This window comes from Dendrobates tinctorius, unplaced genomic scaffold, assembly GCF_039654945.1.
Source record: "Dendrobates tinctorius isolate UK_male_01 unplaced genomic scaffold, ASM3965494v1 ptg000293l, whole genome shotgun sequence".
Taxonomy (NCBI): domain Eukaryota; kingdom Metazoa; phylum Chordata; class Amphibia; order Anura; family Dendrobatidae; genus Dendrobates; species Dendrobates tinctorius.
In genome coordinates this window covers 12,660,907-12,688,688 of record NW_027361960.1, presented here as the reverse complement: position 1 = coordinate 12,688,688, position 27,782 = coordinate 12,660,907, and the positions used below count along the sequence as shown (strand labels likewise).

The following is a 27,782-nucleotide window of genomic DNA, read 5'->3' as shown; positions in this document are numbered from 1 at the left end:
AAAGTATTAAATAATTACCCTAGCAGGAGCACATGTGATAACATATTGCTGTCATATCTGTGACCAAACATTGTGGCAGGGACCACAGGGCAGTGATGTGGATACAGCTAGAGTTTATAAGGTGAGTTCTGGTAATTTTGTTTTTATCTTGTCACATTTGCTTCTGTAGGGAAAATTTTTTAAAACCCCCAAGCAAGCCATGTATTATTATTATTATTATTATTATTATTATTATTATTATGTATTTACATAGTGCCATTAATTCCATGGTGCTGTAGGGGGGTTACATACAAAGTTATGTAGACCCCGATTTTTGTATTTAGCATACAGTTGATTGATGCTTTATTGTGCTGTTGTCACTTCATGATAAAATCAGTGTCATCCAGATTACTTCTGAACTTTATGTATTTGGACTAGGTGAAAGACACGGATGATCCATGTCATAGTGAGAGAGATTTAAAGGGGAAGGATGAAAACTCTGGAAATGAACCTGTCAGTGGATCAGAAGAGGTTGAAAACCATCAAGAGCATGATATGGATCGTAGTACTGAGAAAAAAGAAGAGTAAACCTTTCCTTACATAAAACTATACCCCCAATAATGTTCATCGTTATATACCCTTTATCTCATTATTAGCATTACATGTTATTTATGGTAGATGTAATTTGATGAATCTGTTAAGAATGGCAGCTTATATGCCATAATAAAAAGTCATCTGGAGTAAGATACTTCTTATTTATTACAAGGTGCACATCTCTTAGGCCGGTTTCACATTAGCGTTTGGAGGCGCAGCGGACGCTCGCTGTGAAGCTCCGCCCCCTGCCCCGCCTCCTCCCGTCAGCTCCACCTATGGGTGCATGCCGCTGCATGCGGCCTGCATACCCTATCTTTAGCATTGGGTTCGCAGGCATGCTTTTGCCGCCGCATGCGTCTTTTTGACGGTGCAGCGATCGTACCAAAATGCAACACGTTGCGTTTGGCGCAGGTTACCGCACCGTCAAAAGGATGCATGCGGCGGCAAAAGCATACCTGCGCACGGCCTGCTTACCCAATGCTAAAGATAGGGTACGCAGGCCGCATGCAGCGGAGGAGCGGAGCTTCACGGCAAGCGTCCGCTGCGCCTCCAAACGCTAATGTGAAACCAGCCTAACAAATAATGTCCACATCTGGGAGTCTGTGCACCCGAAAATCACATCTACATAGATAACAAGGTCATCGTAGTCTTCCTAGTGTGTTAAAAAAACAATTGTAAACTTCTCACGTTAGAAAATATCTGTCTACATGTTTAAATAAAAATACTTTCAAACATTAGATCTTGTTTGCTGAAGAAAGAGGATGAAGTTGTAGAGAGTAACGCTGAGGTCAAGGTGGAAGTGAATGAAGTGAATGAAGAGGAGGAGGTTGAAATATATTCAGCAGCTGTCAAAGGCCACATGCGGTATGACCCAGGAGAATGTTATGATTTTTTTTTTCTTCAATTGCGTATATTTGCTGAAAAAATGTGGATATTATTTGCAACACAAACGAGAGAAAAACAAAAATCAATGCTAATCAGAACCAACAAAGCAAGAAATCAATTAGTGTCACCAGACACTACAAATAATCAGTTACAAAACTCATAGCAATAACAAAAGTGTTGCTACTGTGATGCCATTTTTAACAATAATTATAATTTTTTAAGAGTATCAGTGTACATTTTACAAAATTTTTCATGTTGAGCTGTATACAATGTAATAGCAGCTGCAGAACGGAATAAAATGTTTTTGTTTTAGTTTTGCCTCGGATGCTGAGATATTATCAATCAAGGTATTTAGCACATAATGAGTTATCAGGTAGTTTTCACTGAGGTGTGCACTTTTCTCTGTATGAGTTACTATTTGATAACACCCACTTGGACTTAACAAAAGTTAACTCATTAGATGCCAATTTATTACTAATACCTCCACAACTGAGGGGCAAAATAGAAAAAAAAAACATTTTATTCTGCTCTGTGGCCACTATTACATCATGTCCAGTGAGATTCTGTAAAGAAGGGGAGTATAAGACAGATGAGTTTCAATCAAAGTATAGAATGTGTAGGACCAAGACGTCCAGTTGCATGCCTCTCACACTTGCAGGATACCAATCAGGAACGCTTCAATTACTCTAAATGTCTGTCTAATTAAGAAATACACCAGTGGTTTCGGTAAGACCAAATCTACAGGGTCTTTCTCTCTTTATAAAGTCTCCAACTTGATACGAGCTTGATACAGGAATATCTTGTTAATTGTATGGACATAGACTGGGATCCAAACTTGTGAATTATTCAGAAAGTATAATAATTGAGGCATCCATACCATTCTTAATTTGGCTTTACCTACTACTGTCAATAGTAATTGAGACTAAATCCCTATTTTTTGTGTGAATTTGGTGAGAACCGGTGCCAAGTTTAATTTTTATAATCATGAAAGTAAGAGGCCGCCGCAACACCCAAAAACTTGAATACTGATACCTCCTGCAAATCCGAGCTGTTGAACATACCCGCTTGATTAGTCCCATCATCCAGAGGCATAAGCCCAGCTATTGACCAGTTAATGACCATCCAAGAAGGTGTTACATACGTCTAGATCTCAACATGTAGAGACCTTATAGTGTCTTGATTGGAAGAGTAGAATGTTATCAGCTTACAAAGCTACCCTTTTGTCCAGTTCACCTCTTTTATAGCCCATGATACCTGAATGATCACTGATTACACAGGTATGCCAAATTTGGGTTTATTAATTTGTTTTTCAATCCAATGACTGACTCATGTTTTGTTATTCCTTGATTTAAAAAAACACTTCTATTTGTAAGAATCACGTATGCATTTTGCTCTTGAAATTATGTACAAGCCAGGAGAACAAGAAAATCTTTATTGTAGCCAAAAATGTACACAATATTATATATTAAACTTTATTGAACATTGATTCTGCAAATTTATTGAAATTGAATTCTTGTGCCTTTTCTCTTCAAAGCTTCTCTTGATAATTTTTCTCTTATAGAAGACCTGCAGATCTTCTCTGTGGTCCATCCAGCAGTAGGGTCCCTTCATGTTCACGTTCCATCTACCTTGGTATCATCATTGCATCTCCTTTTTATCTTCATGAAATCTTTCTCCTTGCTCTTTACCAACAGCACCAAATGTAAAAAATGTAACTTCAAATTCATCAGACCACTCAAAGCTTTGAAACTTTTCAGCATGTTCTCTACGATGGTCTTGAGTTTTGAATCTTTTTTGTTAACTAGAAATTCCTTTGTGACTTCTTTTAAAGAATCCCAAGCCCTTTTATCAACAGCTTTCATTTTTGTTTCAAATAAGTCATACTTCATGAGTTTCCGAATATCCGGACCCACAAAGATGTTTTTTTTTTTTTTTCAGTTTTCTTTGGAAAGTCCCAGAAACTTGGTACTTTAAAGTCTTTCATTCTTTCGGTTGCGCTTTTACAAAAATCCAAGTCATCAGTCCAAACTTAATGTGAAGTGGTGGCATTAGAAATTTAGTGGGATCAACTAAACTTTCTGAAACTTTGTTCTTGAGAGTCCAGGTTGCAAAGATTTTCTTGTTGGCCAACTTTTTTGGCACCAGTGATGAGTCGTATCCCAGCTGTTCCATTCACACAAAAAGAATGGCTACTTTGTGTATCCTCCTTGCTACCCAATGAGCAAAGCGAGAACTTTCAGATCACCACCTATTGACAATCCTTGATCCTCGTAGATTAATGGAGAATAAAGCCTAAATAATCATGGCTTTACTTCAAGGGCACAGAATGCCCTACAGGCCCTGAAGCATACTTGCTGCCATTGTGCAGTAACACAGCTTTCAAACTTTTTTATTGGATGAATCAATAATGAGTCTCCACTATCTCACATTGTACTCAATGTTAAATGTTGCCTTCAGCCCAGGAACATCACTGCAATACACATGAGCACCATCTTGAGGAAAATAAGGAAGGAATTAATTTTCTCTGCTTCTGTAGTATGAAAAACAGGTACCAGAAGCTAGTAGGTTCTTTTCCTTGAATTTGAGCTTGAAAAAAAGCTGTGGCTTGTTGGGACTAGCCTGAAAATCTTTGTAAGAATCCTGCCCTTCATTTCTTTTTCGCTTAATTGGGGGGGACACAGGATTCCATGAATCATGTGTATCTTCAAGTTTCTCTGGAGGTGAAGGGACAGGTTTTCCTGCACCATAAGGTACAGGACAAATTGCTGACAGGAGGGCCAGGTATATAATTTCCTTCTTTTTACAGTTTAATCCCTTGATGTTGCATGTACAAAAGTATCAGTCATCACTGTGATTTTTCAGCTCCCTTCAGAGCAAAGGCATGTCAAAATGAAAGCTCACTTTTTTCCCTTTAGACCATCGTCGTAGTTCTTTTACACAAACAGAACACACTACTTGTGCAGCTCACAATTTGTCTTAATCACCTAGTTTTACATCAAAGTATGCATAATACACTTTTCTAATGAAGTGTGTAATGTTCCTTTGTTGTCTCTTTACTATAAAACAACCACAAATATAGCCTAAGTTGTCGGGTGAATTACGACTCCCCCTTGTAACCATTTCGATCATGTTCGAAACAGAAGCTTATCCAGCTAGTTAGCAGACTACCACCCTTTTATGAACTATTGTCTAAAAGAAAATCTGCCTTTTGCTTTCTACAGTAACCAATCACAGTGCAGCTTTCATTTCTTATACCGCTGAGGTAAAATGAAAGCTGTGCTCTGATTGGTTGTGCTGGATACCACCACAGTGTGAACTGTGACAAAAAAAACAACTGTTTACTGCCCATAACAACCAATCACAGCTCAGCATTCATTTCTTATACTGCTCAGGTAAAGTGAAAGATATGCTATGATTGGATGCTTTGGACACCAGCACACTATTTGGAAGCTGGGTATAGAAAATCATTTCACAGCAGCCAATCACAATACAGGGTCCATTAATTTCTAGCCAATCTAATGACACCAAAGTCATCCACCAAAGGTCAAGCAAAGGGATCAAAGTATGGTGCAAGAAAATGCCCATGGAGTCAATGTTTGTGAAAAAAAACTACATGATGGAATTTTTTCAATATTTTTACTGAGTTCAGTGATCGAAAGTATATAAAAATCACCTCTTTTCATACTATTTTACCCTTGCAGACCTGTGTTATAGCTGCTGAGGGTTCCATCGACAACGTAATGAGTGCAGGGGTCAAGGGGCTGCCCTGCCTCGTACCTCTGCTTAAACAAATCTGAAAGACAGCTGTTACCAAGTCACTAGTCGTGGGCTTGAATCATAACAGTTGTATTGAAAATATGAACTGCGGATGCAAACCACACTTCTGAAGTGAAGACCATGGAAAGTCTGTTGGTCTGTCATCAGAAGGGAGATACGGCACTATGAGTCTGTCAGCAGAGGATCTTTGTGGGTTGTACTATCATTACTATAAGCCTTCTGCATATATTTTGGGCAATGAGTGGGTGTTTGTAGCCTCCTGGAACACTTTCAACAATTTAGGCAGCAAAATATCAGTTTACCTTTCGTAGAATAGTGTGCCCATCCGAATCCGGAGACTTAATTGCATTAGCTGCCACTATCTCTTCCTGCTGAACAAGACTGTGCAAAAAGCTTGTATCCTTATCTGAGTCAGTAGGAAGACGTATCCCTTGTACTTGTGTATTTTTTGTATCTGAAGCTGTGACTTATCTATTTTGGACTTGTAAAGAGAATCAAAACGGTAAACAACTGATTTAATATGTGTGGCGTATCGTAAAGCACATCTCCACTTGCATTGTTTAGCACAGTGATGTATGAAAATGTGAACGCTAATACATGCCCAGCTTTCTTCCGTTTATCATAGCAGGTTTGCCTTTGGAAAAACCTTAGTCCTTGCTACTTCCAGGATATGAGCATTATATACATCCCGTGCCTCCTGAGGCTCCCAATAGATCTGTCATTCCCCACTTGCCACAAAGAGCCTTTCGGTGTCCTGTACTCTTGTCCTGAAGAATTCCCCATATTGTCTAATTTTTATTTTCACTCTGCTCACTGCCTTAATGAAAGCTTTTGTAACACTTATCTTTGGTTGGCACCTGTTCACACTAGTTCATATGTGCTGGTCCTTTTTTCTTTTGAATTATAACCTTTTGGACATGTGCACTCCCATTAATTACAGGTGATTTTAAGCAGATTAGCTGGTCCAATCATGCCCCATAAATTGTAGGCTTTTTGCCCAGGAGAGGGGACATAGCAAGTCAGGGACCCAATTTACGAAGGATGCCTTGACATGGCAATTGGGCTCACATATACTTGCCAATCTATGCGCAATTTCCTTCTTTTTTCATAGCAATTTTTGCAGATAAATATTTCATGTATACATTACATAGCGCTTCTCTCTATTTTTTCCATTTTCTATGGCAGCAATGCAGTTTCATTGTTCTAGAGTAATCATTCTTTGTATATTATGGTGCAAACTTACTATTTGTTGCTTATGTTCTTTCTTAGGTTGGCACCTGTTCACACTACTTCAGATGTGCTGGTCCTTTTTTTCTTTTGAATCTTAGGTTTATCTTCATAACATCCCACAAAACAGCCTAAGGTGCATTGTCAATTTTAGGCTGGGGTCACACTAGCGTATGACATCCGATGCGAGAGCATAGGATGCAATATACTAATGACCCTCAGCTCCTGCTCTGCTGTGAGCGGGAGCCGAGTGTCCTGCTACTGTGCCCCGAGCCTCTCGCACAGAGCGGATTGGAGCACAGCTGCGGAGGAGGCAGAAAAACTATTTTCTCTTCTCCATTGCCGGTGTTGGCATATATCGCACAGCACTCGGATGATGTGCGTTGTGTCACTCGCACCCATAGACTTATATGGGTGCGAGTGAGCCGAGACTCATCTGAGTCTCGGTGCCAATGGCAGCATGCTGCGATTTTACACGCACGCTGAATACGCCCGAGAAAATAAATGGTGATGTGAGCTTCCTCATAAATTAACACTGGTCCTATGTGATGTTTTATCGCATAGCACTCATCCGTATTGTACGGTAGTGTGACGCCGGCCTTACACAGAAGATAGTCCTGCAAAGTCTGTTCTATTAATTTCTTCAATAACCTGAAGCCAGAATGCATTAAATGCCCACAATCATGAAAAGGAAATATTAGTAGGAGAATAGCTTAAGCATAACAACAGTTTGAAGTGATCCTGTAGCATCTAGGGAAATACTCTACAAACTCTAGTTGTTACACTATTTGCTGTGCCTCAAGGCCTAAATCTTTACATGACAATGTGTCATGGGTAAGAATAACAGAAAACTGTTTAGTATTAGGATGCTCCAACTGCCCTAAATCATTTAGTTCACACAAATAATTCCCCAAATTTTAGAAATTGGTTTGTCTTCTGTGATCTGCTCAGATCCCAACCTGTTCCAGTATGGATTAATCACTTTATGAAGTTTCCCAGCATCAATATAGAAGTCTCTGGGAAATTCTTAATAAAAGATATAATCTGTTCTTAAAGGGAATCTGTCACCTGGTTTTGCCGGGCTATTTAAATGAGGTCTGTCCAGTCCGATGGGCGGTGTTTCGGATTTTTGCCGCCTCCCCATCCTTGGCCGCCATCCGCAGTTTTTTCATGAATAGGAGTAGGTGTCCGCCATCTTTCGTGCGTGCCCTAAGCATTCTTGGCTTGCGCACGCTCAGTATGCTTTGCCCAACTGCGGGCAAAGCCGAAAAGCCTTACTGCGCATGCGCCGGTTAACTAGGCCCCGGAACACAGCAAAATACTTCCGGAGCTTAGTTAACCGGCGCATGCGCAGTAAGGCTTTTCGGCTTTGCCAGCAGTTGGGCAAAGCATACTGCGCGTGCACGAGCCAAGAATGCTTAGCGCACGCACGAAAGATGGCGGACACGTACTCCTATTCATGAAAAAACTGCGGACGGCGGCCAAGGATGGGGAGGCAGCAAAGATCCGAAACACCGCCCATCGGACTGGACAGGCCTCATTTAAATAGCCCGGCAAAACCAGGTGACAGATTCCCTTTAAAAGTACTGTTTTATGGGAGTTGAGTATATACAGATACATAGAAATCTTCTTGAACAAAAATCTTACAATACTGGCATTTATTATATCTACCCTCCCTATCAATATTTCAGTTTAAACATTCAAATGGAAGGGACTTATGTTTGAGTGTAGAAACTCCTCTGATATACAGTGGGGAAAAAGTATTTAGTCAGCCACCAATTGTGCAAGTTCTCCCACTTAAAAAGATGAGAGAGGCCTGTAACTGACATCATAGGTAGACCACAACTATGAGAGTCAAAATGAGAAAACAAATCCAGAAAATCACCTTGTCTGATTTGGCAAGATATATGGTGGAAAATAAGTATTTGGTCACCTAAAAACATGCAAGATTTCTGGCTCTCACAGACCTGTAACTTCTTTTTTAAGTGGCTCCTCTGTCCTCCACACATTACCTGTAGTAATTGCACCTGTTTGAACTTGTTATCAGTATAAAAGACACCTGTCCACAACCTCAAACAGTCACACTCCAAACTCCACCATGGTGAAGATCAAAGTGCTGTCGAAGGACACCAAAATTGTAGCCCTGCACTAGGCTGGGAAGAAATCAACTGTGGGAGCAATAATAAGAAAATGGAAGACATACAAGACCACTGATAATCTCCCTAGATATGGGGTTCCACGCAAGATCTCACCCCATGGAGTCAAAATGATCACAAGAACGGTGAGCAAAAATCCCAGAACCACACGAGGGGACCGAGTGAATGACTTGCAAAGAGCTGGGCCCACTGTTACAAAAGCTACCAATCAGTAACACACTACACCACCAGGGACTCAGATCCTGCAGTGCCAGACGTGTCCCCCTGTTTCAGCCAGTACATGTCCGGGCCCATCTGAAGTTTGCTAGAGAGCATTTGGATTATCCAGAAGAGTATTGGGAGTATGTCATATGGTCTGATGAAACCAAAGTAGAACTGTTGGTAGAAACAAAACTCGTCGTGTTTGGAGGTGACAGAATGCTGAGTTGCATCTAAATAACACCATACCTACTGTGAAGCATGAGGGTGGCAACATCATGCTTTGGAACTGTTTCTCTGCAAAGGGACCAGGACGACTGATCCATGTACATGAAAGAATGAATGGAGCCATGTATCGTGAGATTTTGAGTGCAAACCTCCTTCCATCAGCAAGGGCATTGAACATGAAATGTGAATGGGTCTTTCAGCGTGATAATGAACCCAAGCACACCGCCAAGGCAACGAAGGAGTGGCTTCGTAAGAAGCATATGAAGGTCCTGGAGTGGCCTAGCCAGTCTCCAGATCTCAACCCCATAGAAAACCTTTTGAGGGATTTGAAAGTCTGTGTTGCTCAGCGACAGGCCCAAAACATCACTGCTCTAGAGGAGAACTGCATGGAGGAATGGGACAACATACCACCAACAGTGTGTGCCAACCTTGTGAAGACTTACTGAAAACGTTTGACCTCTGTCATTGCCAACAAAGGATATATAACAAAATATTGAGATGAACTTTTGTTAATGACCAAATACTTATTTTCCCCACTATAGTTTGACCCAACTGAGTGGAGATAATGTCCTAGGCAAAGCTTGTTTTATATTAAGTCTGTCTTTATGCAGCTGTGTCTCCTGCAGATGTGAGCCAGGAGAACGCTTCTTTTCAAAGCTCAAAATTTCTGTATATTTATTGGAATCCCCCAATCTCCGCACTCTCCAATTCAGTAAGGTAATTCTATTACCATCATTAATACTGAGAAGTAAATAACCACTGGCAGTCATATACAGCCTGTGTTTCATTAGCATATCATATACAGTAGTTCCATATAGCTTAAGGTGATGCCTCAATAACTTACAATAGATCAGATGCCTCAAATAGCAGGGCATGTTTTCCTAAATAAGAAAAATACTTTGTTGTTGCTCCTTTATCTGCCAATTAGAGATTATCAGACTCCTTAAGGGGCCTTTACACATAGCGATATCGCTAGCGATATCGCTAAAGCGTCACCGATTTTGTGACGCAGCAGCGATATCGCTATGTGTGATACTTGCCTCCGACCGGCTCCCCCGCTGGTTATCGCTGATCGCGCGAGATCATCCAGTTCCATTTCTCGTCGGGCGCTTCCTGCTGGGCTTCCTGCTGGCACCGACGAGCGATGCATGGACGCGGGCGGGAGGACGTCAGGATCGCCGCATCTGAAAGGTAAGTAATGACCGCTGCTGCGTCGCTACATCGCTGTGAGATCTGCCTGTGTGGCAGCTCACCAGCGACCATTTAGCAATGCACCAGCGATCCTGACCGGGTCGTATCGTTGTCGGGATCGCTGGTGCATCGCTAAATGTAAAGGGGCCTTTAGGTTTTGTTTCTGCATAGCTCTAAGCAAGGGAATATAGAAATATAGCCAAGTTTAACTTAACAACGCACCAACTTGATAACTTGTCACAGAAGGTTATCTCACTTTAAGGTAAACCTTGTATAAGCCATTGACTGATTTCGTGTAGGGGGCAAATTACTTTTTTTTTTGTGTCATGATGTTCCAGCGTTGAGTTATCTGTGATGATATAAACTGTCCTGCATCTGTACTTCCAATGAATGTAGCATGCAGTATTATATTTAGAGATGAGGCATTTCGGTAAGTCTGTAGTAAAGTATAAGTTACTGGCTGTTTAATCAGCCCAGTTGTTGATTTTGATCAGGCAGTGTTGCATTTTTAGAATCGTCAAATAAGTGTGTCTATCCATGGCAACCACTCTCTGTTGCTCACAAAAGTCTGGAACTGAAGCTTCCTTTTTTAACTATTTATTATTATTATTTTGCATTGCATGGATAGCGCTATTATATTTGGCAGTGAAGCTTCTTATGAACCACTGCAGAGTTACAGTAACTAGATAAAAGGCTATGCTAAGGCCATTAATGGAGAGCTCTGGATTGTTTCTGGCAGAGCAAAGAATATTATTTCTGGATTTATAATGTAGCAATTTATCAGTACTGGTGTTGGAGGGGCCCCCGGCGGGAACGGGCTAGTCGGAAGTCTATAAGGCTATTCAACAGCATACAGTAGGGATAGGACATCCACCTGAAACACCTATGCAAGCTAGGACTCACGGTACTCGGTCGGGTTTGTAACCTCCATCTTTTCTGGAATTCCAATCAGCCTAATATTATTTCTTCTTAGTGTTTCTGCAGGTCATCAGTTTTAGCTAGGAATGAAGCAATCTGATTATCATGTCTCCATGTGCCTTTATTCGGGACTGGAAATTGGTCCATGATAAAACTCACACAGCTTTTACCTGCTACTAAAATTTCTGACTTATTTTAAAGGGTTATTCCGATCTCCAAGATATTATTCCAATATGTAGTAGGTGTAATAATAATATTAGCAAATACCTCCAACTAGAAATGTAGTATAGTTCTTTTGATTCGCTATGTCACTTACCCCATGTAGGGCATTGCAGTAACTTAACTATCCACGCTTATGACCACTAGGAACTAACTAGCTATCACTATACAAGTGGTCATAACCATGCATACTTAAACTACTGTAATACCCTGCACATGTGGAAAGCAAAAGAAGAAGTACACAGTTTCTCATTGGAGGTATTTGCTAATATTATAATTACTCCTACTACATATTGGAATAGGATCTTGGAGATGGGAATACCCCTTTAAATCTTGTCTCATCATTGAAAAGTCCTCCCAGGGCACCCCTTTGGAGACTTATGAGTAGAAAATGCATAGATAAATTTTGGGACCGCTGTTAGGACATCACCCAGTGTGGGCTCTTTGGTACTCTGGAAGTCATTTCTGCAAAGCCAGGTAAATTACAAGGCATCTCACTTGATGTAGTGATTTCTTGCTCCTTTAATACTGGAGTGCCATAGAGATGTTCTTCTGTATCCCTCTTCTTCTCTTGAGCAGGAGATTAATTTGAGTGAGAGATATCAGTCTTACTCTGATCTCTACCAACTTTTGTGAGCTTCTCCACAACACCCGCTACCACAGATTTTCCCCCTAATAGGGTGTTTGGCATTGGGGTGCCTGGGTTAGTACAAGGCACCTGGTCAGGTGATTTTCAATGCTCAATGCGCACTACAGAGAATAATTCAGCACTGTTCGAGAGGAACTTAATGCTATCCAGCAACCAGGCAACACACTGATTCAGTGATCCAATTCACTCAGCACCCCACAGTTCGTGGTTGCCAGTCAGGTAACTCACAGCTCATTTTGGTACCTTTGAAAATGGTGCTGGTGACAGTCCAAGCATCCACCTTAGGCTTGCCCGTATCCTCGTCAGTCTTAATGTAGTAATGATGCACTGCCATGCCCAAGTTCGTAGGTAAGTGCAGGCATCAACCTTCTCGACTCAAGTGGTGCTCACTAGGCAAATCCCAATTTTTGTTACCAAGAGTGGGTAGTCTTCAGTGTCTCAAACTTCTTGAATATGATCAACTTCCCTGTATGTAAAGTGTTGAAGCCGTATAAATGACAGGATTAAGCAGGAGCACTCACAATTTGTGATCACTCATATGCCCATCCAGGGCACACCCACCCATTATAAGAATTTTTAATTTCTTAGATGCACAGAATGCTTGCATCTGACTTCTCATATTATTGATGATTACTCATGATTATTCTGGTTTATAATGATTTATGGTGTTAATATAGTGGCTTATTTGCATGGTTTACCATAATAGTTCAAATGTAACTGCAGTAAACTTGAACTTTTCTCCTGTTAAGGACGGACTTGAATGGCTTCACATGTCTAGGCCATGTAGTACTTAGTAATTTTATTTCTATGGTGCTAATGCAACCCAGCACTTTACAATTCAGAGGCTACTTGTACAAACCAGATAAGACATTACTGAGTAACACATAATACAAACATACTTAAGGTACTGTCACACTTAGCGATGTACCAGCGATCCCGACCAGCGATATGACGCGGTCAGGATCGCTGGTACATCGCTAAGTGGTCGCTAGTGAGCTGCCACACAGGCAGATCTCACCAGCGACATCGCTGGGGACGGGGGTCGCTACTTACCTGTCACACTAGGCGATTCTGCGACCTCCCGCCCGGCTCCACACTCGTCTCTCGTCTCTCCACAGGAAGCGCCGCAGGAAGCAGACGACGAGAAACAGTCCTGGACGTTCTTGCGCGATCAGCGATAACCAGCGGGGGAGCGGTCGGAGGTAAGTATCAGACACAGCGATGTCGCTAGCAATATCACTATAACGTCACAAGTTATAGCGATATTGCTAGCGATATCGCTTAGTGTGACAGGCCCTTAAGAGGAGTGCGGGCCCTGCTCACAGGTCTACAATCTATGTGGAACTAGGGTACCATAAAAGATAAAAATAAAGAAGTGCTTGTCATGTAATGTCCAGCCATCAGTGTCATAAAGAAGGCATCCAGATAACGCTGCATGAACCAGTCACCAGCCAGCATATGTACAAGCATGGATATAAAGCGCTAGGGAATGCTTGATAACTACGCTAACTTCATACTGCAATTAAACTGAATCTATTCCTTCTTTTTTTAACATTTAGATATGAAGAAGAATTTGGAAAAGCTGACAGGACCATCAGACCAGCACAAAGGAGTGTACCAAAAATAAAACATAGGAGAAGAATTAAGGTATTTTTTTACTTTGAATATGTTTGACTATTCTTTGATTTCTTGAAGTTAGGATAGAATCTGTTTTTCCTGAATGTCTTTCATTCAATGTCGCCAGAGATAGCCGAGTACCGTGTACCGTGTTGCCGGAAAATGTAAAGTCCTGGTGGAAATTGGCAACTACTTTCTTTGGCAATTTGCGTTAGTCTCATAAAGATTGAATGTAGCAGAGGTGCTCCGATGCATTCACATGGGTTCTCTGCAGAGCCCTGTTCTTGGGATTGTACAGGTTCCAGTTGTCGGCCATGTGCACACGTCCAGTATTTGGTGTGTATTTTTTACCTGGTACAGTCAAAACCAGGAGTGGGTGATAATACAGAAGTGGTGAGGTGTTTCTATTATACTTTTCCTCTGATTGTTCCACTCCTGGGTTTGGCTTACACATACTGATGGAAAATGACTGTGTGAACGTGGTCTGAGTGATCAATAAGTTATCCCCTATCCTTATTGATAGGGAATATATTATTTACTTTCCAATTGGTCTATGAGAAACGTGAGAGGACTCTGGATGCTTTCAATAACACTGGTATGTTTTCTTTATACGAGTCTTGACAAAACTTTCCAGTTTGTGAAAATAAATGTAATTGTATTTCTTATATGAGGTATAAATGTCTACATATTGACTAGTTAATTCTTGGCCTACTTTAAAGGGAATCTGTCCTTAGGATCAATGCTCCTAAGCCGTCTATATGGGCATGCAGGTCAATCAAAGCTGAATAAAATGATCATTTGATATCTGTGAACTGATGACATATTCCAGAGAAATCCATGTTTTTTGTAATATGGAAATGAGCTGTTAAGATCTATGGACCGGACACTGATCTCCCTGAGAATTTGCCTCCAGAGCTTAATTTCAGTAACCACTTCTAACATGTCCATTTTAGTGAATGTTTGTATTCCCCATAAAATAAAGGCTCTAAAGTATATTTTCTCTTAATCTTGCATTGTTTGGTTTCTCTGATATTCCTCCTGGAAACGTATTAACAAACTACTGGGTTTACTATGTGGTGATGTGCTACTGCTGAGTGAGACAGTGATCAATCTGTATAGGGTTAAGTAGCTTTGACAATGGGAAAGGTAGCTTTTAGTTTTGAGTTTATTCATAAATATTGCAGGAGGACTAACAGAAAGATGGCACAACACACAGTATTCAGAGACGATGCCCCAGAATTTACATTTCCTGGGAAATACAAGTAAAAACAGACATATTCAGTCAGTGTTTTTCTTGTTAATGCTTTTAGTTTTCATATATAAATATCTGTTAGGATTTATGTATCCAATGGGTAACGTTTCACCTTGCAGAGAGGGACATGTCAAGCCAGACATGCTGAGGTGAGGAGACTTTTAAGCTGCAATGCTCCTCTGGGAGACATGAAACACAGTGTCTGCCAATTGAGATTTTGGTTTTGACATTTATCCTAAGTCATGTGAAAAGGCTCGTTAGAGGGTCCATATTGACTTTTAGGATCGTTACTTTCTATATGTGTCACTGGAGATCTAGTCCTCTTCCTCCCTTAAGTGACAATTTGAAGGTTTATGTATGTAATATAAATATATATTCTTCTAAGTGCTACCTTATTGTATTTTAACAAAAGTATTGCATATAAAACAGGTTCATATACTTATATGCCAAACTCTCTCCTTTTTTTTTACAGAGTAAGGGAGAAACAGATCACAGTAGATCCAAATCTGAAAAAGATGAGAATTGCCCTAAACAATGCAGACTGTTTTCAAGACCTTTATTCCAGCCATGTGATCTGGACAATGAGTCACAATTTGATTCTTCAGAAAGTAAAAACTTTGGATCAGGTCCATTGAAGCCATTAGAAATTACTTCTATTCTGAATGGTCTTCAAGGTACATGTATGCGATAATAATAAAGTGCAAAAAATAAGATCAGTACATTGATATGATTGAAAAATAGGATTTTACACTGATAGACTGAGTAGTGCTTCTTATAATCAAGCACTTGAATACACTGATGAGGATGATATGTCCAGCGGGTAAAACCTGCCATAAAGAATGTCTATAGATCTAAGAATTGAGGCCCTCGTCCATCTCACACATCTTCTCTGGAGCTCTGCTATGTGTAATAACCCAGAGACTATACAAATCATGCCTTGTAGGAAGTAGAAGGTTGTCTTTTCAGTTGGTACACAATTTCTGAACAGTTATGGATTCTTTTGCCAATTAGGTGAAAGTGGTATTTTATTTAAAGAGCTTTTCCCAAGATGAGACATTTTTGATGGCTAGGTGCTCCTCTACCACACTGCGTTCATGCATTGAGGAGGAATGGGGACTCCCTCTTCCCAGCTCTGGACTTCCCAGGGAATAGCTATCTTTACAAGGGGACGTGCTCTCACCCCTCTCTCATAGCCTCTGCCAGTCACAGTTTGGCAGCGTATGATAGATTGCTAGATCAGATGCTGGGCTTTCATCGCTCCCTCCCATACGCTGACAATTGTTTTTGCATGTAGAGCTGACGATTTCATACCATTTTGGGGTAGATATGAGAATTTGCAGCAACAGAAAGATGGCAATTCAGGCATTCCTATGTTTCTTTATTTCCACATTAACGTATGGTTTCATATTTTGATATGTTGGACTTTTTGAGACATAACGATAGGAAATATGTCTTTTTATTTATGTGTTTTCATTTTCCTTTCTTTGAAGGGGAAAAGGAGGAGGATTTAGACGTATGTTTTTAATCTTTTTTAATATGTTTTAAAACACGTTTTTTCCATTTTCACTTTAGTTTTTAGTCTCTTTTGGAAGGCAAATGGAAACGAGTGCGCACACATGCACCAGTAATAATGTAATTTAAATGCCGCCATCATAACTTGCTGCGTTTAAATGGTTAAACTGCAGGGAATGGAACAAGCTGTAGTCGCTGCAGTTCCAGGCAGATGTAACGCAGATTTCTAGCATCCCTCTGGTATGACGCAATCTCAGCTTCTGAGCCGGCTTCATCCTCACCTTAACGATCTATGTACGTCAATGGTTGTTAATGTCATAAGTGTAAACTAGTATAAGTACAAAACTACTGGAATATTGGTTTTGAAGTCTGTCTTTATCGCTGTCTGTCCTTGAACTTTCTTTACAGTTGTACTATATTTTCTATATATTTATACATGGCATTATTTTTTGCAGCTACTGAAAATTCTGCCGACGATAGTGAAACAGATCAAAAAGCAAGCATTACTAAGAGTGACATGACCACACAAACTGAAGGGAAGAGTGTTACAGGGATGGAACAAAATTATTTCAGAATAACCAAAAAAACTGATTCAAAACACTCCGCTGTGAAACAAGAGGAGTCTTCAGATGACTCAGACTCTGAACTGGAGACTCCAAGACGGGAGAAGTTTGTAAAAGACTTTGTAGATAAAGTAACCAAATCGCAGTTTAAATGCAGCAAGAAAAAAATTGTAGATTGTGGAAAACCAATTACTTCCAACTTTAAAGATGAACGTAGGAAATCCAAAGAGACCATTGACCATTTTGAAGTTGACACCGTTTCTTCTTCCTCTGATGAGGACATTTCCAAGCCAAAAGGTTGTCTTGTAAAAAAAGGTAGCATTTTGGAGGGCAAGAAAAAAAACATACGAGCACCGATCTTCTACTCAAGCTTAACCGATATGCAGGAGAAAAGAACAAAATTAATAAACTATTCTGAGGAAAGGATCAGGGCTAAAGAGCGGAAAGATGTGTGGTCAAGTATACAAGGACAGTGGCCAAAAAAAACTCTGAAGGAACTTTTTTCAGATTCTGATACAGAGGGAGCTGCATCACCACCTTGTGTAAATCGAGAGGACACTTCTCTTAATTCTGCTGCTCAGCCAATGAGAGATGAAAATCGGGATTTGTCTGCAGAATTTCTCAAGCCTATAACTGATGCCATTGAGATGAAACCAGCTGAAGAAAAAACAGTTGAATTTAGTGATAAAAATGTTGACTTCCCCAGTAGTGGTAGCAATTCTGTGCTAAATACTCCCCCTACAACGCCAGAGTCCACCTCATGTTCAAGTGAGTCAAGAAAAACACAATCAATCCTTGAATGCTTGGAAAATGTGGAAACAAACCAAGAAGAAGTTGAAAGCATGAAGAGTGATACAAATAGCACAATTGAAGTGGACAGCGTTTCTTGTGAACTACAAGATCTCCAGTCAGAGGGAAATCTTTCACCTACGGGATGTGATGCCAGTGTCAGTTCCAATAGTAGTAACCACTTGGAAAATGAAAGCAAAGAGAAGGGTAAGTAATTAATAAATTATCATTGTTTATATTAAGTCAATTACTTTTAATATGGACGAGCAGGATATAAATAACAAAATAAACTGACTGCATTTTAGTAAATTTATGATATATACCTGCTCTTCTACTTCTTATTTATAGATTTGAAAATGTTATTATCCCCTTCCCGAGCATGGACGTATCTATACGTCTAGGGTGGTTGGTACTTACCGACTTTTCACGTATGGATTCATCATATCTTTAACCCCTTCATGACCCAGCCTATTTAGACCTTAATGACCAGGCCATTTTTTTGCAATTCGGACCAGTGACACTTTATGAGGTAATAACTCAGGAACGCTTCAACAGATCGTAGCGATGCTGAGAATGTTTTGTCGTGACATATTGGGCTTCCTGTTAGTGGTACATTTAGGTCGATAAATTTTGTGTTTATTTGTGAAAAAAAAGCAATTTTCAAATTTTGAAAATTTTGCAATTTTCAAATTTTGAATTTTTATTCTGTTAAACCAGAGAGTTATGTGACACAAAATAGTTAATAAATAATATTTCCCACATGTCTACATTACATCAGCACAATTTTGGAAACAATTCTTTTTTTGTTAGGAAGTTATAAGGGTTAAAAGTTGACCAGCGATTTCTCATTTTTACAACAAAATTTACAAAACCATTTTTTTAGGGACCACCTCACATTTGAAGTCACTTTGAGGGGTCTATATGGCAGAAAATACCCAAAAGTGACACCATTCTAATAACTGCACCCCTCAAGCTACTCAAAACCACATTCAGGAAGTTTATTAACACTTCAGGTGCTTCACAGGAACTAAAGCAACGTGGAAGGAAAAAATGGACATTTTAATTTTTCCAACAAAAATTTTCTTTTAGCATCCATTTTTCATTTTCACATGGGTAACAGGATAAAATGGATACTAATATTAGTTGGGCAATTTCTCCTTTGTACACCGATACCTCATATGTGGTCATAAACCAATGTTTGGGCGCATGGCAGGGCTCAGAAGGGAAGAAGCGCCATTTGACTTTTTGAATGGAAAATTAGCTCCAATCGTTAGCGGACACCATGTCGCGTTTGGAGAGCCCCTGTGTGCCTAAACATTGGAGCTTCCCCACAAGTGACCCCATTTTGGAAACTAGACCCCCCCATGGAACTTATCTAGATGTGTGGTGAGCACTTTGAACCCCCAAGTGCTTCACAGAAGTTTATAACGCAGAGCAGTGAATATAAAAAAATCATTTTTTTCCTCAAAAATGATTTTTTAGGCCGCTTTCTTTTATTTTCACAATGCTAACAGAAGAAATTGGACCACAAATGTTGTTGTGCAATTTGTTCTGAATACACCGATACCCCATATGTGGGGGGAACCACTGTTTAGGCGCATGGGAGAGCTCAGAAGGGAAGGAGCGCCATTTTGGAATGCAGACTTTGATGGAATGTTCTGCAGGCGTCATGTTGCGTTTGCAGAGCCCCTGATGTGCCTAAACAGTAGAAACCCCCCATAAGTGACCCCGTTTTGGAAACTAGACCCCCAAGGAGCTTATCTAGATGTGTAGTGAGCACTTTGAACCCCCAAGTGCTTTACAGAAGTTTATAAACTCAGAGCCATGAAAATAAAAAATCATTTTTTTTCCTCAAAAATGATTTTTTAGCCCGCTATTTTTTATTTTCCCAAGGGTAACAGGTTAAATTGGACCCCAAAAGTTGTTGTCCAGTTTGTCCTGAGTACGCTGGTACCCCATATTTGGGGGGGAAACCACTGTTTAGGCGCACAGCAGGGCTCAGAAGGGAAGGAGCGCCATTTGACTTTTTGAATGGAAAATTAGCTCCAAACATTAGCGGACACCATGTCGTGTTTGGAGAGCCCCTGTGTGCCTAAACTTTGGCGCTCCACCACAAATGACCCCAGTTTGGAAACTAGACCCAATAAGGAACTTATCAAGATGCATAGTGAGCACTTTGAACCCCCAGGTGCTTCACAGAAGTTTATAACGCAGAGCCGTGAAAATAAAAATATTTTTTTTTCCTCAAAAAATGATTTTTTATTTTCACAAAGGTAATAGGAGAAATTGGATCCCAAAAATTGTTGTCCAGTTTGTCCTGAGTACGCTGGTACCCCAAATGTTGGGGGAACCACTGTTTGGGCACACGTCGGGGCTCCGAAGTGAAGTAGTGACGTTTTGAAATGCCGACTTGATGGAATGGTCTGCTGGCGTCATGTTACATTTGCAGAGCCCCTGATGTGCCTAAACAGTGGAAACCCCCCACAAGTGACCCCATTTTGGAAACTAGACCATCCAAGGAACTTTTTAGATGTGTGGTGAGCACTTTGAACCCTCAAGTGCTTCAAAGAAGTTTATAACGCAGAGCCACAAAAATAATTTTTTTAGCCCCCAATTTTTTATTTTTCCAAGGGTAACAGGAGAAATTAGACCCCAAAAATTGTTGTGCAATTTTTTCCTGAGTACTCTGATACCCCATATGTGGGGGTAAACCACTGTTTGGGCACACGTCAGGGCTCGGAATGGAGGGAGCACTGTTTGAACACTTTTTGAAGGCAAAATTGGCTGGAATAAATGGTGGCGCAATGTCACGTTTGGAGACCCCGTGATGTGCCTAAACAGTGGAAACCCCTCAATTCTAACTCCAACCCTAACCCCAACACACCCCTGACCCTAATCCCAACCCTAATCATAACCCTAGCCACAACCCTAACCCCAACACACCCCTAACCCTAATCCCAGCTCTAACCGTAACCACAAGCCTAACCCTAATCTCAACCCACCCCTAATCTTAACCCTAATTACAACCCTAACCCTAATTACAACCCTAACCCTAATCACAACCTAATTCCAACCCTAACCCCAATTCCAACCCTAACCCTAATTCAAACCCTAATCCTAATTGAAACCCTAACCCTAATTCCAACCCTAATCCTAATTCTAACCCTAACCCTAATTCCAACCCTAATCCTAATTCTAACCCTAACCCTAATTCCAACCCTAACCCTATTTTCACCCGTAACCCTATTTCCAACCCTAACCGTAATTCTAACCTTAATGGAAAAATAAAAATATTTTATTTATTTTATTATTTGTGCCTACCTATGGGGGTGATAAAGAGGGGTTTATTTACTTTTTTTATTTTGATCACTGTGACAGTTTATCACAGTGATCAAAATGAATTAATGAATCGTCAGCGCAACGGGCGTACTGCGCATGCGCCCGCCATTTTCCAAGATGGCAGCGCCCATGATCCGGGATGGCGGGACACCGGGACGGCCAGAGGGACATAGGAGGTACCGGGGGGGTGAGGGGGGGATCGGAAGGTTGGCGCGGAGGGAATGGGCAGAGGAGCAGATGATGACTGCGGCGACCATGGCTGGATTGTAATATTTCACCAAATTTCATTGGTGAAATATTACAATCGCTCTGATTGGCTGTTTCACTTTTAACAGCCAATCAGAGCGATCGTAGCCATGGGGGGCTAAGCCACCCCCCCTGGGGTGAAGCACAAAGGGTCCTGTGCATGCGGGTCGGGTGACCTTTCAGTGACCCCGGTCATCTGACCCGCAGGAACGCGATCCCCCATGACACAGAATATGCGTTACAGGTCAGATTGGCACCGACTTTCATGACGTATACACTGTGTCAGGTCGGGGAAGGGGTTAATGCGGCACCAAGAACGCAGTCGCATTGATCTCATTAAAATTCCGTCGTCCCGAACAGCCAATCACAGCGTTTTTCAGTGTTTCAGGCAATCAAATTGCCTGAAACAATGATGCCCAGCCTACGATCTGTGCTGCAAGAGCACCGCTCATAGCATCGCCAGGGTCAACAGGGCCAGTTCTGAATGATGGGATTGGACGATAACGCTGATTGCATCAATCTGTGAGTAGAGACGGGATCTGATCTTTCAGAGACCTACTAAAGACGCTAATTGGGCAGCTGCTCATAAAGGGTGGAAGCAGAGCCCAATGTAGCGACAACATACTGGTCAAGGACAAGAGGGATGTCCTTTTCTTGACCACTATACATGGTGATGGCAGCACCCCCACCGCTGTATCAGCTATCTCTACACAGGTCATAAAACCAGACTGTGTACTGGGGTACATCAAGAACATGGGGGGTTTTGATCTCTTTGATAAAGTCCTCCAGTGCCATGAGAAAAACCAAGGTGTGGAAAAACAAGCTGCCCGTGCACATCGTTTAGACGGCAATGTACAACGCTTTTGTTCTACCACAATGTGTAAACCAGACCGGTACGTACTTTCAGCTCCAGTAATCAAGGCCCTAATCTTTGGAGATCAGAAAGGAGCGGGCCACAGTGCTTCCAGAATTAAAGGTACTCGTATCATAGCAGGCCACCATTTCCCCGGTTAGGTCCCTCAAAGCACAAAGAAAAAAGTTGTTCCAAACATCCAAGGAATACTAAATAAATTTCTGACTTGCATAACTCGCGTATGCCAACTTGATGTAACTAACAACTAACATATCAACCTGACGTATGCTACACAACTCACGTATTCCAAACTGATGTGCACTAAACAACTTATGTCAATATGATGCACTGTACACAATTTACGTATGCCACTACATTATATAATTCACATACCAGGACACTCTAGATTAATTCCAATATAGGATCATTGGTGGGGGTTTCCACTGTTTCTGCACATCAGGGGCTGTCCAAACGCAATATGACAGCCGCAGATTATTCCATCAAAGTCTGCGTTCCAAAACATCACTCCTTCCTTTCCGAGCCCTGACGTGCGCCCAAACAGTAGTTTTCCTCCACATAAGGGGTATCAGCGTACTCAGGAGAAATTGCACAACAGATTTTGGGAATTATTTTCTGCTTTTACCCTTGTGAAGATAAAAAAATATTGGTGCTAAAAAACATGTTTTTTGAAAAAATGTAATGTTTGTTGTTATGATTGAGTCACGGTAGGAGGCAAAAACAGAAAAGCTAGCTAAGTCCAGAAAACCAGAGAAGTTGGCAGCTATCGGATTGCAGACCCCTGAACCTATCAACACAACTAGCAGTAGCCGTGGGGGGTTCCTACAATGCCCTAGACCCCTCGATCACAGCCGGAGAATTAAATAGGCCTAAAGAAAGAAAGGGGAAATCTAAACTGCCCCAGAGCAGACCCCAAAGCAATAGGCAGCCCCCAACATATAATGACGGTGAAGCAAGATGAAAATACCAACACAGACAGAAAGATAGACTGAGCAAAGAGGGGCCCAAGCTAACTAAATAGAAAAGGACAGGAAGGCTGCTGTCTGCAATCCGTGAAAAACCCTATGAAAATAAGAGCCAACAGACTGACAGTGAAAAAGGCCCTGAAGACGCTAGGCTTCAAAAAAGCTATGTCAGTACTCAGGAATATACTGAAGACAGAGCTACAGGCAAAAGGAGATTCAGCTCACCCCAGCAGGGAATGGCAGAATACTGAAAAGCAAGGAAAACAAAACAAAAAGCTAACAGGCAAAACAGAAACTTAGCTTTAGAGGAGCAGGAATCAGACTGGTGTCCTAGAAGTCCACAGAGAAATCACCCGCAGGGCAGAAGGGCGTCGGCAGCCTTATATCCAGTCCGTGACTCCACTCAGCCAGTCATCCTCATTAGACTCAGGTGCCTGATATTCAGGCTCATTACCTTCCTTTACCAGAATAGGGAGTTCACCAGACCTCAGTGACGAAGGGGAAAATGAACTCACAACAGTACCTCCCCCTTGAGAAGGGGTCACCGAACCCTCAACCACGCCACCAGGGCGATCAGGGTGAGCCCGATGAAATGCACGCACCAATCTTTTGGCATGAATATCAGAGGCAGAGACCCAGGAATTATCCTCCTGACCATAACCCTTCCACTTAACCAAATACTGGAGTCTCCGCCTAGCCAGATGGGAATCCAGTATTTTCTCTACCTCATATTCCATGTTACCTTCAACCAATACAGGGTCTGGAGGTGCCACCCCAGGAACAACTGGTTCAACAAACCTCTTCAACAAGGACTTATGGAACACATTATGGATTTTAAATGTGACAGGAAGAGCCAAACGAAAAGAGACCGGATTAATAATCTCCAAAGTTCCGTAAGGTCCAATAAATCTAGGCTTAAACTTAGGAGAAGCCACCTTCATAGCAATATTTTTTGATGATAACCACACCATATCACCAATCTTAAACTGGGGACCAATGGTCCTATGTCGATTGGAAAACCGCTGGGCCTTTTCCTGGGAGAGAGATAACTTATCCACCACTTGGTCCCAGATCTGGTGCATTCTCTCCACCACAGTGTCAACACCTGGGCAGGCAGAAGGCTCCACCTGCCCTGAAGAAAATCGAGGATGAAACCCAAAGTTACAAAAAAAAGGTGACATCAAAGTGGCAGAACTAGCTCTATTATTTAAAGCAAATTCGGCCAAGGGCAAAAACGAAACCCAATCATCCTGATCAGCGGAAATAAAACATCTCAAATACGACTCCAAGGTCTGGTTTGTTCTCTCTGTCTGCCCATTGGTCTGAGGGTGAAAAGCAGAGGAGAAGGACAACTGAATTCCCAGCTTGGAACAGAAAGTCCTCCAAAATCTAGACACAAACTGAACTCCTCTGTCAGACACAATGTTCTCAGGAATCCCGTGTAAGCGAACCACCTGTTGCAAAAACAGGGGCACCAACTCAGAGGAAGATGGCAACTTAGGGAGTGGTACAAGATGAACCATCTTAGAGAACCTATCACAAATCACCCAAATAACAGTCATTCTTTGAGAGACCGGCATATCAGAGATGAAATCCATTGAAATATGGGTCCATGGCCTCCTGGGGACCGGCAAAGGCATCAACAACCCACTAGAGCGAGAACAAGATTTAGACCGGGAGCAAGTCCCACAGGACTGCACAAAATTCCTGACATCATGAGACAAGGTGGGCCACCAAAAAGACCGACTCACCAGATCTCTAGTACCAAAAATACCTGGATGACCAGCCAATGCAGAGCAATGAACTTCAGACATCACTCTCTTCTTCCACTGGTCAGGAACATACAACTTTCCACTGGGACAACGCTCAGGTTTGTCCTCCTGGACTCTTGCAGAGCAAGTCTCAAATCGGGCGAGATGGCAGAAAGAACTACCCCTTCGCCTAAGATGGTAGCAGGCTTGGTCACCACGGGAGAATCAGCAAAGAAACTCCTAGAGAGGACGTCTGCCTTGACATTCTTAGTTCCAGGAAGAAAAGAGACCACAAAATCAAAACGTGTAAAAATCAAGGCCCACCTAGCCTGTCTAGGGTTCAAGCGTTTAGCCGACTCTAGGTAAATCAAAATTCTTGTGGTCAGTGAGGACCACAACTTGATGTTTAGCTCCCTCCAACCAATGTCTCCACTCCTCAAATGCCCATTTCATGGCCAACAGTTCCCGATTCCCCACATCATAGTTACGTTCAGATGGAGAGAACTTTCGGGAAAAGAAAGCACAGGGATTCATTTTAGATGTTACAGGATCCTTTTGGGACAAAACAGCTCCTGCACCAATCTCAGAAGCATCCACCTCTACCTGGAACGGGAGTGAGACATCAGGTTGCCGCAAAACCGGGGCGGAGGTAAATCTTCGCTTCAGCTCCTGAAAGGAAGCAACAGCCTCAGGAGACCAATTCAACACATCAGCACCCTTCTTAGTCAGATCAGTCAATGGCTTGGCAATACTAGAAAATTTTGCTATAAATTTCCGATAAAAATTAGCAAAACCCAAAAACTTCTGGAGGGACTTCAAAGAAGTGGGCTGAACCCAATCATAAATGGCCTGTACCTTGGCCGGGTCCATTTCAATAGTTGACGGAGACAAAATAAATCCCAAAAATGAAATCCTCTGTACTCCAAAAAGGCATTTCGATCCTTTGACATACAGGGAATTCTCCCTCAAGATCCGGAACACAGTCCGAATATGTTCCACATGAGAATCCCAATCCTTGGAGAAGATCAAAATATCATCCAGATAGATAATCAAAAATTTATCGACAAAGTCTCGGAAAATATCGTTGATGAAGCACTGGAAGACAGAAGGGGCATTAGTGAGCCCAAAAGGCATCACCAGGCACTCAAAATGTCCCTCCGGAGTATTAAACGCCGTCTTCCATTCATCCCCCTGCTTAATGCGAATAAGATTATACGCCCCCCTGAGGTCAAGCTTGGTAAACCAGCAAGCATCTCTAACTCTAGAGAATAGATCCGAAATCAGGGGTAACGGATACTGATATTTAATAGTAATTTTATTGAGGGCATGATAATCAATACAAGGCCTTAAAGAACCATCCTTTTTGGCCACAAAAAAAAAAAAACGGCACCTAAGGGTGAAGAGGATGGTCTAATATGACCCTTCTCCAACGCCTCCTTAATATAGGACCGCATAGCCTCGTGCTCGGGTACAGATAAATTGAAGAGCCGACCCTTGGGAAATTTACACCCCGGGCTTAGTTCAATTGCACAGTCATAACTCCTATGAGGAGGCAAGGACGCAGACTCATTCTCACTAAATACATCATAAAAGTCCGCCAAATAGTCAGGAACATCCTGCGACTGAGAAGAGGTGGAAAAAACCGGAGCCTCACTAAAGGCACACCGACAACCCCAACTCACCACAGACACAGATTTCCAATCCAAAACTGGATTATGAATTTGCAACCAGGGAAACCCCAGAACAACGGCATCATGCAGACCATGCAACACCAAAAATCTGCAATTTTCTTGATGGTCTGGGGCGACCCGCATGACCACCTGGGTCCAAAACTGAGGTTTATTTTTAGCCAAAGGAGTAGCATCAATCCCCCTCAAAGGGATAGGCGTCTGCAGAGGTGTCATCGGAAATCCACAACGTTTAGCAAAATCCAAGTCCATTAGGTTTAGCGCTGCTCCCGAATCCACAAAAGCCTTGGCGGAAAATGTGGACAGGGAGCAGATCAGGGTAATTGCCAGAAGAAACTTAGGTTGAACACCACCAACAGAAAACGTGTGTGCAAAGCGTTTCTCTCGTTTAGGACAAACAGAAATAATATGCGAGGCATCTCCACACAAAAAACACTGCTTATTACGCCTTCTGAACGCCTGACGTTGCGCCTTTGACAAAACTCTATCACATTGCATAGATTCAGAAGTCTGTTCAACCGGTGGCAACACCTCTCGTGCAATCCTGCGTTCACGTAAACGCCGATCAACCTGAATGGCTAATGACATAGAATCGTCCAGACCAGAGGGAACAGGAAATCCCACCATAGTATCTTTTACGGCTTCTGACAAACCCTTCCGAAAGAGAGCAGCCAAGGCATTATCATTCCAGGTAGTAAGGACCGCCCACTTTCGGAACTTTTGACAGTACAACTCTGCAGAATCTCGACCCTGGTTCAATGCCAACAGGGTCTTTTCAGCCTGATCAATAGCATTAGGTTCGTCATACAACAACCCCAAAGCTTGAAAGAATGCGTTCACATTAGTCAGAATAGGATCATCTGGTTTCAAAGAAAACGCCCAATCCTGGGGATCGCCACGCAGCAAAGAGATGACAATTTTAACCTGCTGCGCGGAGCTCCCTGACGAGTTAGGCTTCAAGGCAAAAAATAATTTACAATTATTTTTGAAACTCAAAAATTTAGATCGATCCCCAAAAAATACATCAGGTGTAGGGATCTTTGGTTCAACCGCACGTGAACGAGCAAGGTAGGCGGAAATTCCCCGCACTTCCGCAGCGAGCTGCTCCACATGATCAGACAATTGCTTTATCTCCATTGAGAGAGAAAAAAAAAAATTCCCCCTACGG

The 27,782-nt window shown here is 41.8% G+C and overlaps 1 protein-coding gene across 2 annotated transcripts in view; it reads left to right on the top strand.

Annotated features, from left to right (window-relative positions):
- ARID4B (AT-rich interaction domain 4B) overlaps positions 1-27,782 on the top strand; it is a 449,596-nt gene that overhangs the window by 354,827 nt on the left and 66,987 nt on the right. For both annotated transcript variants that reach the window (XM_073560137.1, XM_073560136.1), the window contains 5 exons: positions 418-563; positions 1,312-1,437; positions 13,581-13,668; positions 15,363-15,564; positions 16,858-17,961. In XM_073560137.1, coding sequence (XP_073416238.1) covers positions 418-563; positions 1,312-1,437; positions 13,581-13,668; positions 15,363-15,564; positions 16,858-17,961 — 1,666 coding nt within the window. The remainder of the gene's footprint in view (positions 1-417; positions 564-1,311; positions 1,438-13,580; positions 13,669-15,362; positions 15,565-16,857; positions 17,962-27,782) is intronic.